At 34.4% G+C, this 17,735-nt stretch overlaps 1 protein-coding gene across 3 annotated transcripts; it reads right to left on the minus strand.

Moving 5' to 3' along the window:
• Positions 1-1,211: 1,211 nt before the first annotated feature.
• On the minus strand, positions 1,212-9,492 carry RAD51AP2 (RAD51 associated protein 2). 3 transcript variants are annotated; one of them, XR_004027037.1, is made up of 3 exons: positions 9,413-9,492; positions 4,608-4,688; positions 1,212-2,848 (listed from the first exon to the last, which is right to left on the minus strand). XR_004027037.1 is itself a non-coding variant. In XM_003275949.3 (3 exons), the coding sequence occupies exons 1-3, from the start codon at positions 8,983-8,985 to the stop codon at positions 1,430-1,432; spliced, it is 3,477 nt and encodes a 1,158-aa protein (XP_003275997.2). In that variant the 3' UTR covers positions 1,212-1,429. The 3 variants fall into 3 exon arrangements, 1 of the variants encoding a protein (XP_003275997.2); XM_003275949.3 differs by lacking the exon at positions 9,413-9,492 and adding an exon at positions 5,742-8,985 and having other exon boundaries at positions 1,212-1,581; XR_004027036.1 differs by lacking the exon at positions 9,413-9,492 and having other exon boundaries at positions 4,608-5,125.
• Between the last annotated feature and the right edge of the window lie 8,243 nt (positions 9,493-17,735).

Here is a 17,735-nt window from a genome sequence, read left to right on the forward strand (position 1 = left end):
TCTTTCTTTCCTTACATTTTGCTAACTAGCCCATTTTTTGTTATTTCTCTGGCTAAAGTATATTTTATTCTACTGATAGTTACCTTTAAATTATGTATATCCAGCCGGGCGTGGTGGCTCACACCTGTAATCCCAGCACTTTGGGAGGCCTAGGCGGGTGGATCACGAGGTCAGCAGTTCGAGACCAGCCTGGCCAACACGGTGAAACCCTGTCTCTACTAAAAATACAAACAAATTAGCTGGGCGTGGTGGTGGGCACCTGTAATCCCAGTGACTTGGGAGGCTGAGGCAGGAGAATCTCTTGAACCTGGAAGGTGGAGGCTGCAGTGAGCTGAGATTGCCCCACTGCACTCTAGCCTGGGCAAATAAGAGCAAAACTCCATCTCAAAAAAATAAATAAATAAAATAAATAAATAAATAAATTATATATAACCTACATTTTTCTACCAATGTCAAGCATAGAAAGTAAGCTCCATAAGGCAAAGTCTTACACATCTTCTTTATTCTGTCACTGAGCCTAAGACAATAGTAGGAGTATTAGAGTAGATTTGTTCCATGAATGAACAAATTAATAGTAAGTATTAACTACATAATCATAACTCTGCTCTGGGGTCAAAGATAGACTCTGGAAGAAAAAATAAAGATTAGAAAGTGAACACAGAAAAAAGTGGGAAAGAATGTTACAGAGGAGAGAGCCTTTATTCCAATCTTAATACAAATGCTGTGACCTTCAAAAGCTTATTCATCCTCTCTGTACCTCCATTTTTTCACCCGAAAAACAAGGGAAGTGGATTAGAACTGCAGTTCATTATGAGCCACAGATCCTCTTAAGAAAATAAAGGCCAGGCGCGGTGGCTCACGCTTGTAATCCCAGCACTTTGGGAGGCCGAGGCGGGCAGATCACGAGGTCAGGAGATCGAGACCACGGTGAAACCCCGTCTCTACTAAAAATACAAAAAATTAGCCAGGCGTGGTGGCGGGTGCCTGTAGTCCCAGCTACTCGGAGAGGCTGAGGCAGGAGAATGGCGTGAACCCGGGAGGCGGAGCTTGCAGTGAACCGAGATTGCGCCACTGCACTCCAGCCTGGGCGACAGAGCGAGCCTCCGTCTCAAGAAAAAAAAAAGAAAAGAAAAGAAAAGAAAGGCTATCAATTTTCTCCACAAAAGGATTGTATGCATATATCATGAAAAATAATAAGTCAACATGTTTTATCCAATCATGAAACAGCTTTAATGTGTACATTTTTATATGACATAAAAATCCATAAAATATTTTATAACTTTGAAAGGTAATACAATAATTTATACACTTAAAAAAAAAGTTCTCCACTTTATAATAAAGCAAGCCCCAAACCCCCAAGCTGGAAGAACATGTATCCAAAGAAAACAAAACATTTCTAGATGTTGTAAAATGTTTTGAAATATGAAAGTCAAAAATTGTCTTTTAAGTTTCCATAATACATTTGTTTCAGATAAGGATGAAGTTGTTTAATCCTTGCTTTTCTTGACAAACCAATCCTGATTGGCCTACTGCATGTCTTAAGCGGTCGTACTCTTGAAATGCCATGTGGAAAGTGACTACCTAAAAATATAAGACAATAAAAGAGTAAAAATTATCAATAGTTTCTATGTCTAAAAATCATTACTTCTAATCATGATATTAGCAACATTTACTGAATACTTACTGAGCACTTATTATTTATGTGCCAGGCACTATACTTTAACTACATTATTTTACTTATTTCTAGCTCCAGTTTTAAAATATGAAAAACCTAAGCACAAAAAGTTAAGTAACTTGCCCCATAAAATATAGCAACTAAATAAAGTCGGCATTCCAATCAGACAGTCTAACTTAACAACAATCACAACAAAACCGTATAGGTTTTAAAGCCAACTTGATGTTGTGGCTTTAAACACTAGGTCATTTTTTTCTATTGGTAGCTAAACAACTATGCTGTATGGTTAATGGTTATGTTTGGTTTCTAATGGAGGTTATTGTCAATGATAGAACACAAATGCACTCCATCTATTATGCATCAATAGAGGGCTCTGAGTTGGAAGTTGTTCTTTAACATAATACTATATCTTTTTCGAAGATGTCCAAAAGGGTTCATGGAGATACATAAATCTGTTACTAAATCAGTTATGTAAAATCAACTACCTCTGATAATAAAATACAATATCTCTAACTTTCAGGGTTTTTAAAATAAACTGTGGGGTACACATGTCAAACCAAAAATGTAAATCAAACTTTAGTGAGTCAGTATGACCTCAATATAATAGCCTGTTATACTAAAAACAGTGTAATCAAATGTTAAATCTGACAAAAGGTTAGCAGCATGATTTTTACTAACCTGAACCAAAAAGAATCTGTGTGTATCTATGTAAACTTTAATGAAGTAGAATACAGAATTAAGCTACACGTATAATAAACAAGGAGAAAAACAACACAAAATAGATAAAATCAGTTTATTATACTCAATTCAATATTAAAATTAGAAAATTAATTATAAAAGGTTAAAGAAAAATACATTATTGCTAGATCTTTTAAAAACTTTGAAACACAAAGGGATTGTTTAAATAAGACAACATTGTTGGATCACAAGATCCTCCATTGGTCTAAATGATATATAAAGCACCGGTGAACTGGCTAGTTGGCGTATAACATGTGCTCAAAATAATTTCAATACTGTACTTGCCTTCACACCACAGAGAGAAGAGAGAGATGGAAAGACAGAGGGATCCATTGAAGACATTAGTCGTCAACGGAAACGTTAAGAGACGAGGCATCATGATGGCAGGTGGGTGGGTATCAAAACTTTTCAGGATAAGTGGGATCTTTCTAATGCCTTTAAAATGACAGTGTATAAGCAGGCAACCACTCTACTAGGCAGATCAGTAAAATCCATTCATATTAACCCCCCATTCCCCAGTATCTTCCAACTTTTCTCTTACACTGTGGATTTTAACAAGCCTCAGGAAGATCATTCAACTTTTGTGCCCTTTGAAAGCGAATCTACTTCCTAATATAGTATTAAATAATTCTGGCTGAATTCATACATTATTTTTGACATTTCACAACAAGTCATTTTAACTTGTGAAGGCAGACTCACATTGTTATATGGGTTTAGATATTTCAAACAAATGTAATGATTGCTTTTCCAATGTGCACACATACTTTATCTTCCTCCTACATCCATTTTATTATCACAATTATAATCACAATGACAGCATGAGTATATACTCCTAATCTTCCTTTATTCTATATCAAAATCTATTGCTAAGCCAATTTCTTCCTTTCTTTCTGCCCTAGAAGAATCAAACCCTATCCTTTCCAGGCTAACTCTTGCCATCCTACTTTTTGACTCATGGAGTATTGTTCCATCAGTTATTTCCTTCATTCCGGGGAGAAGAGACTACCTGTGGGCTTTTGATCTTCCAATGTTTTGATTAATTTTTAAAACTATTTCATTGTAAGCTAAGAAAAGAGGAAAAGATACAATTCTGAGGTGACAATAACAGTATCAGAGGTAACATTCTACTGATTATGAGAATGCAGAAAAAATGTTTTGAGACATGATGCATAACTTAAGATGTTTTAGTAAATATATTTAACCTACAATGCTACTCTTTTTGGATCTAACCTTGTTGTATAATACCAGAAATTTCTGACCGGATTATAACTTTACCTAGTTCCATAATTTCAATCCTACCCCTACCCTACATCCTTGGTACCACAAGGTGGAATGAATGTTAGACATACTGTGTTTTATTCTGATATTGTAGATCTATTGGGCAAAAGATAAGGTTAGTTGTTTAATTTTTCTTTAGTGTGTGCTTTTTTTTTTTTTTTTGACAGACTCTCACTCTGTTGCCCAGGCTGGAGTGCAGTGGCTCAATCTAGGCTCACTGCAAGCTCCACCTCCCGGGTTCAGGCCATTCTCCTGCCTCAGCTTCCCATGTAGCTGGGACTACAAGTGCCCACCACCACGCCTGGCTAATTTTTTTTATTTTTAGTAGAGACGGGGCTTCACCGTGTTAGCCAGGATGGTCTTGATCTCCTGACCTTGTGATCCGCCCACCTCAGCCTCCCAAAGTGCTGGAATTACAGGCGTGAGCCACCGTGCCCGGCCTAGTTGTATTTTTAATGTAATCAGAAGTATAAACATCAGTCAAAAATCATGTTAACATGACTAAATGGCAAATATTTTTTATTTGCATAATAAAATGTCCATATAAAAGCTTCGTAACAATGAGAAGCATAGAGCATGTTCTCTATCAGAGAGCATGTTCTCTATTACACATCTCTATGAGATGTGTAAACTAGGCATATACAACACTTAACATATAGTCACTTTAATACATCAATACAAATATCTGAACGTAGTTTTGCAGAGTGCATTTCCCAATAATATTCTAAATAGCATTTTAACTGTTACCAAATTTTTAATTATTAGAATTTATCAGTATAATATTAATGCTTTTAAAAGGTGCTAAAACTTTGTATTTATTTTGAACAACATGAATATCTATACTTTCCTCATACTAAAAATACCATAATGCAATAATCATCTTAGAAGTTATCCTAAAAAGTAACCACAACGTTACCTCCTCTCAATAAATAATTAAATTCTTCTTTACATTCATCAGGGAGAAAAGCAGGCCTTTTAGGTAAAGGTGTTTCACGGTCTGAAAATAAACAGTGATATGTTACAGCAAAAAGTAACTTTTATATAAAATATTAGCAGTATAAACAAATTATATTTTCAGAAATATTTCCTTCAGTTGGCTCCTAATGTTTAGAAAAATGAAGTAGGACTCTTTGAAGCACCTTTTTAAAATTAACTTGTTTCCTTCAACTTCAGTATATTATTGAACATTTGTATACATCTTTATGAGAAAATAGTGTGTACCCAGCTAGCAGCTGCTGAGAAATTCAAAGTTCAAGGTGAAGCTGTGTCAAACTTCAAGGTGAAGCTGTCTCAAACACTCAAGAAAACACACAGACTCCAACTGTACAAGAGGAGAGTGAAGAGAAAGAGGTTGATGAAACAGGTGTAGAAGTTAAGGACATAAGGCTGGGCGTGGTGGCTCACGCTTGTAATCCCAGCATTTTGGGAGGCCAAGGTGGGTGGATCACAAGGTCAGGAGCTCCAGACCAGCCAGGCCAACACAGTGAAGCCCCCATCTCTACTAAAAATACAAAAATTAGCTGGGTGTGGTGGCAGGCGCCTGTAATCCCAGCTACTCAGGAGGCTAGGGCAGGAGAATCACTGGAACCCAGGAGGCAGAGGTTACAGTGAGCCGAGATTGCACCACTGCACTCCAGCCTGGGCCACAGAGCTCGACTCTCTCAAAAAAAAAGAAGTTAAGGACATAGAATTGGTCACGTCAGAAGCAAATGTGTCAAGAGCAAAATGAGCCCTGAAGTACAAGTAATGATATGGTAAATGCTCTTGTGGAATTAACAATGTAACCGTATGGAAACAACTTTTTTTTTTTTTGGTGTTTCCAAGGAGTAACTGCAGCTTGCTTTGAAATTTGTATTCTTTCTATCATAAATAAAGCTATGGCTTCTTGCTGGAAAAAAAAAGAAAGAAAGAAAATAGTGTGCATCAATAAACGTTGTCTTGCATTTTATCTCTACCTTCCTTTTTTGTCAAAATTATACATTTGGCCTACATAGAAAAAAGCAGTAATTTTTCTAGCATGAGAAATAATGTTTTAAAATGAATTTCATACCTTTCTCAGAAGTAGAGTAAAATAATTCTTCCTCTGATGTACTTGGATAACAACTCTCATTAGGAACTTCCTGTTCTCCATTATTGGGTACAGTTTTCCATTTAAATAAACTTTGGTGACTTTTACGCATATTAGGACCTGCTGTAGTATCACGGAACGAGGAAGACGCACTTATTTTGTTGACCACAGCCATTTTCAACTCTTTTTCTGTCTCCATTTTTACCTCTTCAGCATCATTTTCTCCAAAGTAATTTTCTTGCCCATTGTTTGTTTCCACAGTGCTTAGTTCATTTTCCTTACTAATTTCATGAAACATACGAAGTTCTTCAAGTACTAAGTCAAATTTTCTCTTCATCTCAAAATCTTTTACTATTGTCAGAGCTTCTATTGATAAATGTTTAGCAACTAAGTCCTGAAAACATTCATCATTCCCTTCACTCAGACCAGTTTCAAATTGATGATTAATATATAATGCAGAGTCATTCTTTCTATGAAAATCCTTTGAATTAGCTATCTCCCTTTCTGGCAAAATACTCTCACATTCATTTGTATCTGTTACATAATTTTGATTAACATATTTATTTTCTTCCACATTTACTTCCTTACTTATTAATGAAACTGACTGTACAGAAAACATGTCATCCATTGGAAAAAAACTATCTTTCTCTTCCTTTTCTATTTTAGTATCTTTGTGAACTTGGAAACTATTTGTTAAACTTTCAGCTGTGACTTTTTCTTCCTCTTTCAAAATTAAGTCATATTTTTTTTCTTCTATTTCACTTAGCAAGTTCCAAAAATTTAGAACTTGAGTTATAGAAATGGTATGGGTCTCTTCATTATGTATTATGTTGTGGCTTGCTGGTATGGCCTGTTGCCTAACATTGCAGAAATCTTCAAATATGTGCTCACAATCAAAGCTACTGATCTTATTATGTCCCTGTTTTCTTTCCATATTTAAATCTTGGCTGTGCATATTTACTTCATAAAAATTTTCATTAATGTATCCTTGGTTGTTCTGTATAAATTGAGGACAAGAATTAACATGTGTTTTAACAGTACTAGAACTATAGTGAGCCCAATTTTCCACATTCACAAGTTGTTGAAGACAACTCATATTCTGACAAGTAATTTCTCTTATTAAAGAAATTTCGTCCATGTCATCAAAGTCCATTAAAAGAGGAATTTTTTCATATGTTTCAAAAATTGGAAAACCTGTATTTTGAGTTGTCATACTGAAGGAATTAATGGTTTTTTTCTTAGACTTTTCAAAAACTTGTTCAGTTCTAAATAACATCCTTTTCTTTAACATAGGTTTCATATTATCTTCTAATAGTCTTGAAGAACTTAAAATCTTTACTAGATATGCAGTATAATTTTCCACTATATTTTTTGGATACTTCAAATAAAGCATGCACTTGAAAATGCATTCTTCTTCTAATTCAAAATCATTTTCAATTCTTGTTAAAGAGTCAAAGTTATTGAGCAAAAAAGCTATGTTAGTTTTCAATAGAATATCTAAAGGTTCTGAAACACTGTCTTGTAAATATATGCTTAAAATTCCATTCTTTATATTTGTATTCATGTTTCTGGTTATTAGATTTTGAATACCAATTATACCAATTTGCTTTTTACGCTTCAAAATGTTATAGCAGGTTAAAATACTATTATCTTTTTGATTTCCTGAAATACTTTTATGGCAATAAAAAATTTCTATAATGAAACTTTCAAAAGGGTTGTTCACATGGAAGACTTTTTGTGTAGCATTGTATCTCAACTGTAGAGTATTATCATTTTCTCCTTTACCATTTAGCCAAACAGTCGTTATTAAAGCTGTTTGACTACCTAATATTTCTCTTATGAGAAGCTTTGATTGTTCTTCATGTGCATTGATGACTTTTGTACAGTGGTAATCTTCCTTGCTTAAAAGGTCTATTTCTAATAATAATAGGCAATTCAATTTTTCTTCAGTTTTTTTCATATTTTCACATTTAGTCTTGTAATTATTTATAATCCAACAATTTCCTCTATTTCTTCTCAAAATATGTCTAACGTTACAGTCCCAGTTTTGAAATTTTTCCAACCTGGTAGGTATGTAACTGTCCAGACATTCTGCTTCCTCCCAATTTGCATTTTCTAGGATAGCGAAATTCTTTCTAGAGTCTCTTACATTACACGGGCTACTACTGTAGTTACAGTAGTTTGAACTAATCAAGTCTTTTCTCTTACAAGTATTTTGGCTGCTGAGTGATGGGTAGTCATTTTCATAACATTTGGAAAAAATGTTTTCCGCTTCTACAATTTTTTTATCATTCTGTAACTTTTGCTTCTTAACATCAGGTCTATTTTGGGACCAGTAAATGTTTGTGAAATCCCTAACATATGCCTCTTTTTTGTCATTCTTTTTCTTCGCTATTTCCTTTAAATAGACAGAGGACATTTTGCTATTTAAGTCCATTGGAAACTGAGGGACACTTATTGTGCTGCTATCTCTAAAATAGCTAGGTTTGGCAATTTCCAAGCTGGGCTGATTTTGAGATTTTGATATTTTTAGTACAGATGGTGAAATGTTATTTTCTCTTTTATTTGGTGGCATAACACTGTTAGCTTTACATCTGTTCTTAATTTCATGAAATGGTGATTTAGTTTCCTTGTAAAAGATAACATCTAAAAATGGATTTTCTTTGTGAACATTGTCTCTTCCTTGGACAAACTGTTGTTTTCGATTCCCATTTCTAATTCCATGTATATCGTGTACAGAGGTGCTGGGCAGAAGTTGACTAACCCCTGCTTTGGAGCTATTACTGTGGTGCACACTGAAAGCCTCTCTGTCATGCAGTCCTGCCTCAGACCTTCCTGAAGCCCTCAAATCAGAAACAGGACTTTGTGAGGGGGGAGACTGCAAACAGCTACTCATTTGGAATTTGAGATTTGAGCATTTCAGGTTACATATCTGCTTCCCATTGACTGATTTCTCCACACACGAGTCTGTGGAGTTATCAAAAATAGCATTCGTTGAAACAAGGAGTCCCTTGAGGGGTCTAGGGGACAACTCCCAGACTTTTTCCGCCTCAGACAAGCGAGGCACCAGAGGCAGTCGCCAGCCCGCCTTAAGGACACCTCCAGGCTCCTCAAGACAGAGCCGCTTGCTACTGGGTGGTTGGGAATCCGGGTCCTCAGAAGGCGTTAAAGAGGAGGTAGGCTCTCTGAGCTCGGCCATCCGCGGCGTGGGCTGAGGGAGCGACATGACAGCAAATGGAAAGGATCTGTCCTAGGTCCCGGCGGGGCTCCGATCTCTTAATAAGCTGTTCCGGGCCGCCCTGGCCACGCCCCTGACCCGCCCCTCTAGTCTTGGCCTTAGCCTAATCTCAGGGTTTGCCCCACCCCGAATCCGCCCCTCCACAGCCCCAGCCTCAGCCCCGCCCCGCCTCCCTCAGTCCCGCCTCTCCCTGCCCCCACCCACGCGCCCCGGTTGTCCAAGCACTGAAGCTCGGAGCACCCTGGGCCGTTACATTGTCTATTTTTGGCGCCTTTTTCTAATGCCACGACTGTAGAGAGTCTAAATGCTTTTTTCCCTCTGGTAGAACGAAGGGGAAAAGTTAGAATCTCTCACTTAAAAAAAAAATTTGTGAATGGTAACAACTTTATTTTCTAAATTCTAAAATTTTGTTTACCTCAGAAACGGCATCTCCACAACGCTCGAGTGACTCGCCAGTAAAATCGTGTAGTTCTGTCAGCACCAGACCAAATCTCTGTGTGTATGGAAAAACTTTTTAATCTTTCCAGCGTCACTTAAGATCATATTAATATTTCCACTTCACTAATAAAGTGTGTTTGGGGGGAAAAAGCCACCAGTACTTACCAGTCTGAGGAAAAAAATGTGTGGAAATTATTATCCGGATAATTATTATTCTTCACTTAAGACTAAAAAAAAATAGTTTACTATGTGCTGTGGGGATTTCTCCTCAAATATTGTGGATAAAATTATTTAGAGATAAAATATTATATGTTTGAACTACTCCATTTAGTGTAAACATAATAATACAGGTCTGACTCATACGTACTAACAAATTTTTAGATGCTATTTCTTGTTTTTTTTTTTCCTGCTTTGAGAATCATTTATGATTTCCAGTCAATTCTGGTTTTTGTTAATTCTATAATCATTAAGAAGAAAATGTTTTTCAAAATGTTTATTATTATTATATACGTTTCTGAAGAAACATGTAACTAGTGCTCAGTAATAAACACCTCGATTCCCTTGGTGGTTGTTTCAAGCTTGGTATGTTTTATATTACATTTTATGCTCAAATTTATAATAACTACAATAACATGCAACCAGAATCCTAACTTCAGAACCCTCCCATGGCATAGATGGCAATATATAACTAGCCTTCTACTTTAGGTAATAAGATGTTCACCAGTTTCATGTCTTTTAAATACTCTTAGATACATTGTGATTACTTTAGTGTAAATTCCTTTAGAGAAATGTTTACTTAAATTTGTAGAAAGCCTTGCAGCAGAAGCACTTCTTAACACTATAAATAAGAATGTGGCAGTGGTTCAGATTCCACATCAGTGAATTCTCCAAGTTCTACTTCTGTGTATCTTATGTTCTATTGCTTTTCTATCCCAGATTTTCCACAAATCTGTATTCTTTTCTAATCCATTCTGTTTTATGCCTATGGTCAGCCCATAAGGGGTGACTTGTATAGCTAAGGTGTATGTAATTGGTGTGCTAGTGTGATATTAGGACCAAGACTTTTTAAATCTGTAAAGTAAATGCCATTCATTGTGATTTCTAATCTAGATTGATCTGTAACTTGATATTTGATTATTTCTTCATCTTGCTAGTTTGCCCAAGAGCACATTATTTTTTATATCTCCATCACATCATTACTTAACAACTCTACATTGTTTAAGGATTAAAATTCAAATAAAACCCAGAAGTATTACATGTAACTCAACAATTGTTTGACTCCAAGATACAGAAATGTATAGTTATTTTCTCTATCCTGAAGAAACTTACAGCAATAAAGATAAAAAAAAAGTCTTTTCTTGCATTTACTTATTTAAACATTATACTAATGGCCACTGCCATTTCAAACAATGCCTATTGAAACCACTATTTATGTGGGTTTTTTCCTTTATTTTTTTAAATGCCACCTAGAAAATGAACCAGTTATAAGTGAGAAATGCAAAAAATTATGTCTTCAACTCATCATAATCAAAATATAAATAAGACTTATCCAAATCTTACCGATGCCTCGAAGCCCATTTCAAATGTCACATTTTTCTATATCACTTTACCCAACCCATCCTTTGAAGTTCTTACCTTCCTTAATAACAGTAAACTGAGCTTTAAAGACAGCATCTGATTTCTTTTAGCGTGGTGTCTTCTTATAGTTCAACTCTGAATGAATAAAAGCATTAATGAGTTCACGAGATAAACCTCATACTGAAGATATGACACAATCTCCTATTAGAGTTAAATCAGAAATTTACTCAATATCAATATCAAGTCTAATGTCCTTAAGCATGGTATGTCACATCCTCACTGCTAGGTCCTACTTAACTCTTTCAACTTCTTTTTTTTCTTTTTTTTTTTAAACAATTTGCCCCCATGCTGCCTACACCAGAATGTTTATTTTCTTGCTCTTTTATGTATGTTCTCAAAGCCCTTCATTTCTCCTCCTGGCAAATTCTTATTAAGCCTTAAATAGCCCTACTCAAAAGTTACCTCTACTGTGAAAGCTTCTCTTCCTCCTCCCTGATCTAGCCAATCCCTGGGCAGAATTACTTGCATCGTCATCTGTTTCCTATAACAATTTATTTCTAACTGTAGAACACTTAAAATGTCTTATTGTTTTGAGTTGTTTATATGTCCCCTCCACTAGGCTCCATTAATCAGGACAAGGATTTATTAATTTTTGTATCCCCAGTGCCTCTAAGTACCTCAGTTAATTAGAAGAAATGAAATGACTCCACGGTTAATACTCATTTACCAACTCAAATGGATTCACGGTGTCTTGAAAGTGCCTTAAGTTTCTTGTTTTTGTGTTATTTTGCTTTAGTTTTATACGTTAAAGTAGAGACTTGCTTTTATAATCATGTTGAAATACATTTAACATGAAAACTATGCTGAGTTATAACACCATAGGAGTCCAAAATGGACTTCAAATATTAGTGGTTTAAGTTTAAGTTTCATGGTAGGACCAGAAATATGACAAGACAGTTTTTACCTTTTACTTCTTTTAATAAATCATGTAAGAGGTGAAAAAATATGCTAAATCTAAAAGTTTGTTTCAAACTGAAAGGTAATAAAATATATTTCAAATAGTTAAAAGAACCACTAATAAAAATATTTAAATTAAATACAGCAGTTAGAAAGGAAAACATCATTACTTACTAAAAATATTTAAAACAAATATGGCTATAAATAACACAAATAGCACTTTTCATCAAGTCAATGATAAGCACTAGGGGAAAATAAGAAAATCAGGATACTGTGTACATTTATTTGCATATAAGATTAAGTTTTTATCACCGCAATAATGGTAATTTGTAACATAAATATCATCTTAAATGTGACAACATATGTGCAAATGCTTTAAATTGTAAACCACCTTTTTGTCCTCAATGTTCATTAATGACATCATCTATCCAGTCTCCTAAACTAAAACTCTTAGTATTATCTTTAACTTTTTCTCTTTTTTTGTTTTATTATTTCCCCAAAATGCATCCCCTACATAGACATTCATCAAATCTTGTTGATTTTACATCAAATATGACCCTGAAATTAATCCCCCTTTTATCCATAATGTATCATCTTTATTTCAATCCCTCATTATCTCTAAGAATATTGTAATAAACCAGGCTTCATTTTACTAGTCTCTTCTCAACTTCTGCCCAATACCATTACAAAAGTTTTTTTTCTTAATAGAATATTAATCATTTTGTTACTTTCTTAAGAACTTCTTTTAACCTTTGATGCCCTTCAGAATAAAACACAAACTTTAATTTGACATAGAAAGTTCCCCACAGTTCAGTTCTAAACTGTTTTTTTCAGCTTCCACATCTACTCCAACAACACAACTTACTTTCCTGCAGCACTTCTTGCCATCCCTTAAATGTATAAAGCCCTTCGCAGTTTCTGTCTAGGCCATATGCTGCTTCGTTTGCTTAAAGCATAGTGGCAGGTCTTACTTAGGAAAGTTTTCTGCAGTGATCCAAAGTTTACAATAATCTTTAGACACCTACAGTTTATTTGTTAACCTTTTTTTTTAACTTCTAAATTTCTCCTCATTATTATGTTATTGTATTTTCTGCTTACTTGGCTAATTAGAAATAACCTTTTTCCTGAGCTCTAAGTATTGGAAAAACAGGTGGAATGTTCCACTATTTACAACATCCATTTGTTGCTCTAATAAATTTCAGTAACAATTTAAGAACCCTGTCGCTGAAATAAAGCAAGAGTTTGTTTTTTATTAGAATCCATACAATTGCAAATAACACCTTTTTAAAAAATAATTATGAGTTCTTTCCAATTAGACTTTCGTAAAAATCTTTTCAAGATTTTGAGATGACAAAATATCTTTTTTTAATCATATGAACTTAAAATTACTTAGATTACTTCCTCCTTTTGTAGTTTTTTCCTGAATTTAGTCACATAAATATTTAGTTGGACATGGCAAATTTGTATAGCTATCTTTTACTTAAAATTTTCAAGGAATCACATTTATTGACATTAAATAAAAAATACATTTAACATGAAAACTATGCTGAACATAATTTAATTTTATATCCTGAAAGCAATATTGAATAGTAGTTGGAGGAGTAGAGTCAAATCAAACTAAGTTTTTGAATCTATAGTCCACTCATTCCTTGATGTGTAATATGAGCAAATTATTTAGTTTTTCTGAGACACAGATTCCCATTAAAAAGTAGAACCTACCTCATAGGTTGCTGGGTAAAGTAAACGAAATACAGTATATAAAGCATTTAGAAGAGTCCTGGGCACCCAATGTCCATTTAAAAACATCTTTAATTACAATAGTTATTATCAAACTCATAGTGTGCTGAGCTGGCTCTTACAGATTCAGAAGAGTTGATTGTTAGCATCTCTTCCCAACTGCGTATTTCAGTAACTTCATGTGGGTAGTTTGGAAATATTTACATCACTGTAAATGCTCATAATGGAAGTATTTATATCACTGAAATCAGCATATGCTACAGATCAGAGCTTTTTTTTCTTTTTTTTCTAGAAAACCAGTTGTTAACAGTTACCAGCATAGTACAGCATCAAACTCTGTCTTATGTTTCAATAGTAATTTGTATTATTCATACTATCTAAGTCAATTCTTACTACAAGCTTATAGCTGTAGTGAGCCAGGCAGTTTGTCTAGCTAATATCAAAGTCAGGCAATTCAACAGACTCTATATTTGATGCCAGGACATATGCAAAAACCTCATTTAAAAATAAAAGAAGCTCGTGGTAGTTAGTTTTCATCTCATTTGATACTTCTTTATGAGTGGAGAGTCCAAAACTTAACATATACAAAAAAGTAGCTATTTAATATTTTACGTTTGTTTATAGTTTCATGATTTCAGAATGCACATAGGTTCTGTTCACAGGAAAACAATGGATCAAAAGAATACTCTCTCTATCATTATCTAGGAAAGAGTATAGCCACTGCCTATTATCAATGAATAATCATTGAATCATAATATAATCTTCAAAGTACTTTTAAGTGGATGCTGTCATCTGATGATTTAACTCTCCTTTGATTTGCTGAACATCTATTATGTGCAAGGATCTGTGCCCGATGCTGAATTAAATATTTTGACATGTAAGATTTAATCCTTGTCTCTAAAGAATGCATTCTAACAAGAAATATGCATATAAAAGGATAATGAATAATACATTGCCTAATCAGGCTGTTCACAACTTTGTCCTAGCTATTTTTCAGCCTTATCTTTAGCCACTTCACTCTCCTCTCCTGTGCCTCTCACAATTTGCCACACAAAACTACTTGCAATTTCCAAACACTCATGTTTTTTGTTGTTTTGTTGTTTAGTTCAAAAGACATTTATTGAGCATCTATTATTCAGCAAGCATTGCGTTAGGTATCAGGAATCCAAAATAATACAGTCTTTTTCCCAGAAATTTAGGGTACAGTAGGGAGACAAATTTATAGAATTTATTTCAGTATAATAGGATAAGCGCTACAGTAAAGTTATATCTAGCCACTGAAGAAAGGGGATCAAATGTAGTCTGGAGACTTACGGGAGACTTTCAGGAAGAAATGGTGCCCAAAAGCTGAGTCTTAAAGGTTATATTCATTCATTTAATTCCTATAAGCCTATAGTTTTCTGTAAAACTTCCTCTTTTTTCCATATTAATCAATTATTCATCCATGTTCCCATAACATTTCAGACATCTATTGTATACTTATAAAATTATATAGAGATTAGTTGTAACATACTATCTCTTCCACCAAATTATTAGCTCTTTAAGACTTGGGATAGTTAATTTGGTTATCTTCATATTTCCAATATTTAGCATGGGATCTACCATATGATAGACATTTTTTAAATTGCCAGCTTGAAGATATACCAAGTGAATAATATAGAAAATAAGTACTGTTAAAAAATAAATGCTGTGAAAATTTGGAGAGGGATTACATAAATTCTATACAAAATAGGCAAGGAAGGCTTCACAGAGGAAAGGATTGAAAAATTCTTGAAAAACAGGATCTAGGAAGCCTCAGGAGAGTAGTTTCAACCAGAAACAAAATTTAACCTAAGGTCCAAAAAAATAGAGCTCTGTTCTGTCAGAGACAAAGGAAGTGGGGAAATAGCTCTAACATTAAACTGAGAGGTAGGAATAAAGATGAATTAATCTGAAAGCCACTGACTCAAGGCATCTGGTTACAAGAAGACTTGGTCAATCAGGATGAAAAGCAACAAGGGCCTGGAAGACACTGAGCAATATTTTAAAAAACTAAATCTAAACAGACATTATGATATAGTAACTTGCCTATCCTGAATGTGGTATGTATCCCAGGATTTCTCTAATTATAATGAATGGGTTTGGTATATTCCACATAACTGAATTTAGCATCAGTGGACCTTTTAAGAGGAGAATTAATGAAAGAAAATGTGACCAAGGCCATGATACCCTTGAGCAGATATTTGAAGGGGTCTAGCAGAAAAAGAGCCAAGAATCACAGAAAGTAGAGAAGGAAATGTAACACTGGGAACTGAGGAGAGGCATTAGTGCGCACTGCAATGTGCTGTCACACAATTCTGTTAAAGGATAACCTTTTCCCTAATTTTTAATAGTTTCTCAAAGATAATTATGCCCTATGTGGGGAAAAAATAGCACCAACATTTTTAATTTTGAAATGCAATCTGATACATACTCATTATATACGTAATATTTGTTTTACATAGTACTTATGAACAGAGAAGAAAGTTGCTTTGCAATTTTTGCCTGAGGTCATTCATGCTCATCACCCACTTAACTGTAGTTTCATATCAGCTTCGAAAAGGTAATCCCACAATTTCTGGAGACCACTCAGAGGGACTCTAGAAATGACTTTCTTAAAAGTTATCTGGCCCGCACCTTGGACAATAACCTAGAAAAACATAGATACAGAATACGGGCTGCTTGGTTACAGTTACAATGCCTTCTTCAAGAAACATTCAAATAAGGCAGCAGCTGGGCTTGGAATATAATGTGTAGCTAAGCAGGAACAAAACCATAGTAATCATGATTGGAGTAAAGAGATAACATACATATATGACCCTTCTTCTCGTATGTGGAAAACAAAAAGGTAAGAAAGAGAAGAAGCAGCAAAATGAGCATGTATTTCCAAGCCATGCTAATTATGATATTATATATTATATATGTAATGTATAAGTAATATAATGAATCAAGGGATTATAAATAGAATTTTAAGTTAATATGCTCTACAACAATCCAGGTGTTGTATTTTTTTTTAAAGTAAAGCATAAAAAGACAGAGGATTTTCTTTTTTTTATTTTTGCATATAAAATCTCTGTCTGGTGCAAACACATATTAAAAAATTCATTCAAATGATACTTAGCACAGAATATGTGCGCATCACTGTTCTGGATACAAGGCTCATCTTTCAATAGGTATAGGCTTGTAGTCATGAACACTTAAATATATATGTGGTTCCTTGTTGGATATCCTTCTGCTTGCTTAGCAATGTAATGGCAGCATCATATTTTCTACTTTTACACTCCAAACTGGTAGAATAATTACCAAAAAATAAAAAGATGACTATTTCAATTGCTGCATGTCATTGCAGGGAATACTCCTACTACCGGGTTTGATTTATAGATGAAGTGCCTCAGATCATAATTATCCATTGTTGAAGTACTAATACGAGGTCAAACTTTGTCAAGAACTTCAATGTGGAACAAAAATATGCCAGTTTAAACTCCAAAAGAAGTATCTCAGATGTCTGCAGGAGACTTTGGTACTGGGGATTGAGAAACAGAAGACAAGAAACAGAAATGTAGCATCATTCACCATTAACCCTTTCTGTAACCCTATGCCCTCTATAAGAAAGGCATACAAGAAAAGAATAAGAGTTTGCATATACAATAGTCAAAACTACACTCACTGCACTGCTCAAAAAATGTGCCTCAACTGAATTTGCCAGAGGTTCAGCAGAATTACAAAACTATGTTGCACTTTTTTTTAATGAGAAAGGTTTTCAAACTCTGGCAAGAAAACAAGCTCAAAATTCATGCTTTTTGTTTTATTTTCATTTTTTTCTATTGCTTTTAGGAATGAACACTATAAACTTGTATCAATTTACACTGAAATCATAGTAAGAATTTTAAGAAGGCCAGAAATCTATTGACAGCCAATATAGAGTAGTAAAGAACATAAGAAATATGGGCTCCACACCCCAAAAGTTATCATGCTTCAGCCTTCTATTTCTTTACCTGAGTGGTATGTTC

Source organism: Nomascus leucogenys, chromosome 19 (genome assembly GCF_006542625.1).
Source record: "Nomascus leucogenys isolate Asia chromosome 19, Asia_NLE_v1, whole genome shotgun sequence".
Taxonomy (NCBI): Eukaryota; Metazoa; Chordata; class Mammalia; order Primates; family Hylobatidae; genus Nomascus; species Nomascus leucogenys.

What these genes read in the sequence shown, in the direction of transcription:
- RAD51AP2 (XM_003275949.3), bottom strand. Translation starts at nt 8,985, where the DNA reads ATGTCGCTCCCTCAGCCCACGCCGCGGATGGCCGAGCTCAGAGAGCCT. An exon ending in TTACTCTACTTCTGAGAAAG is followed by an intron (nt 4,689 to 5,741) that starts GTATGAAATTCA and finishes GTTTATTTTCAG; the next exon opens with ACCGTGAAACACCTTTACCT. An exon ending in TAATTATTTATTGAGAGGAG is followed by an intron (nt 1,582 to 4,607) that starts GTAACGTTGTGG and finishes TTATATTTTTAG; the next exon opens with GTAGTCACTTTCCACATGGC.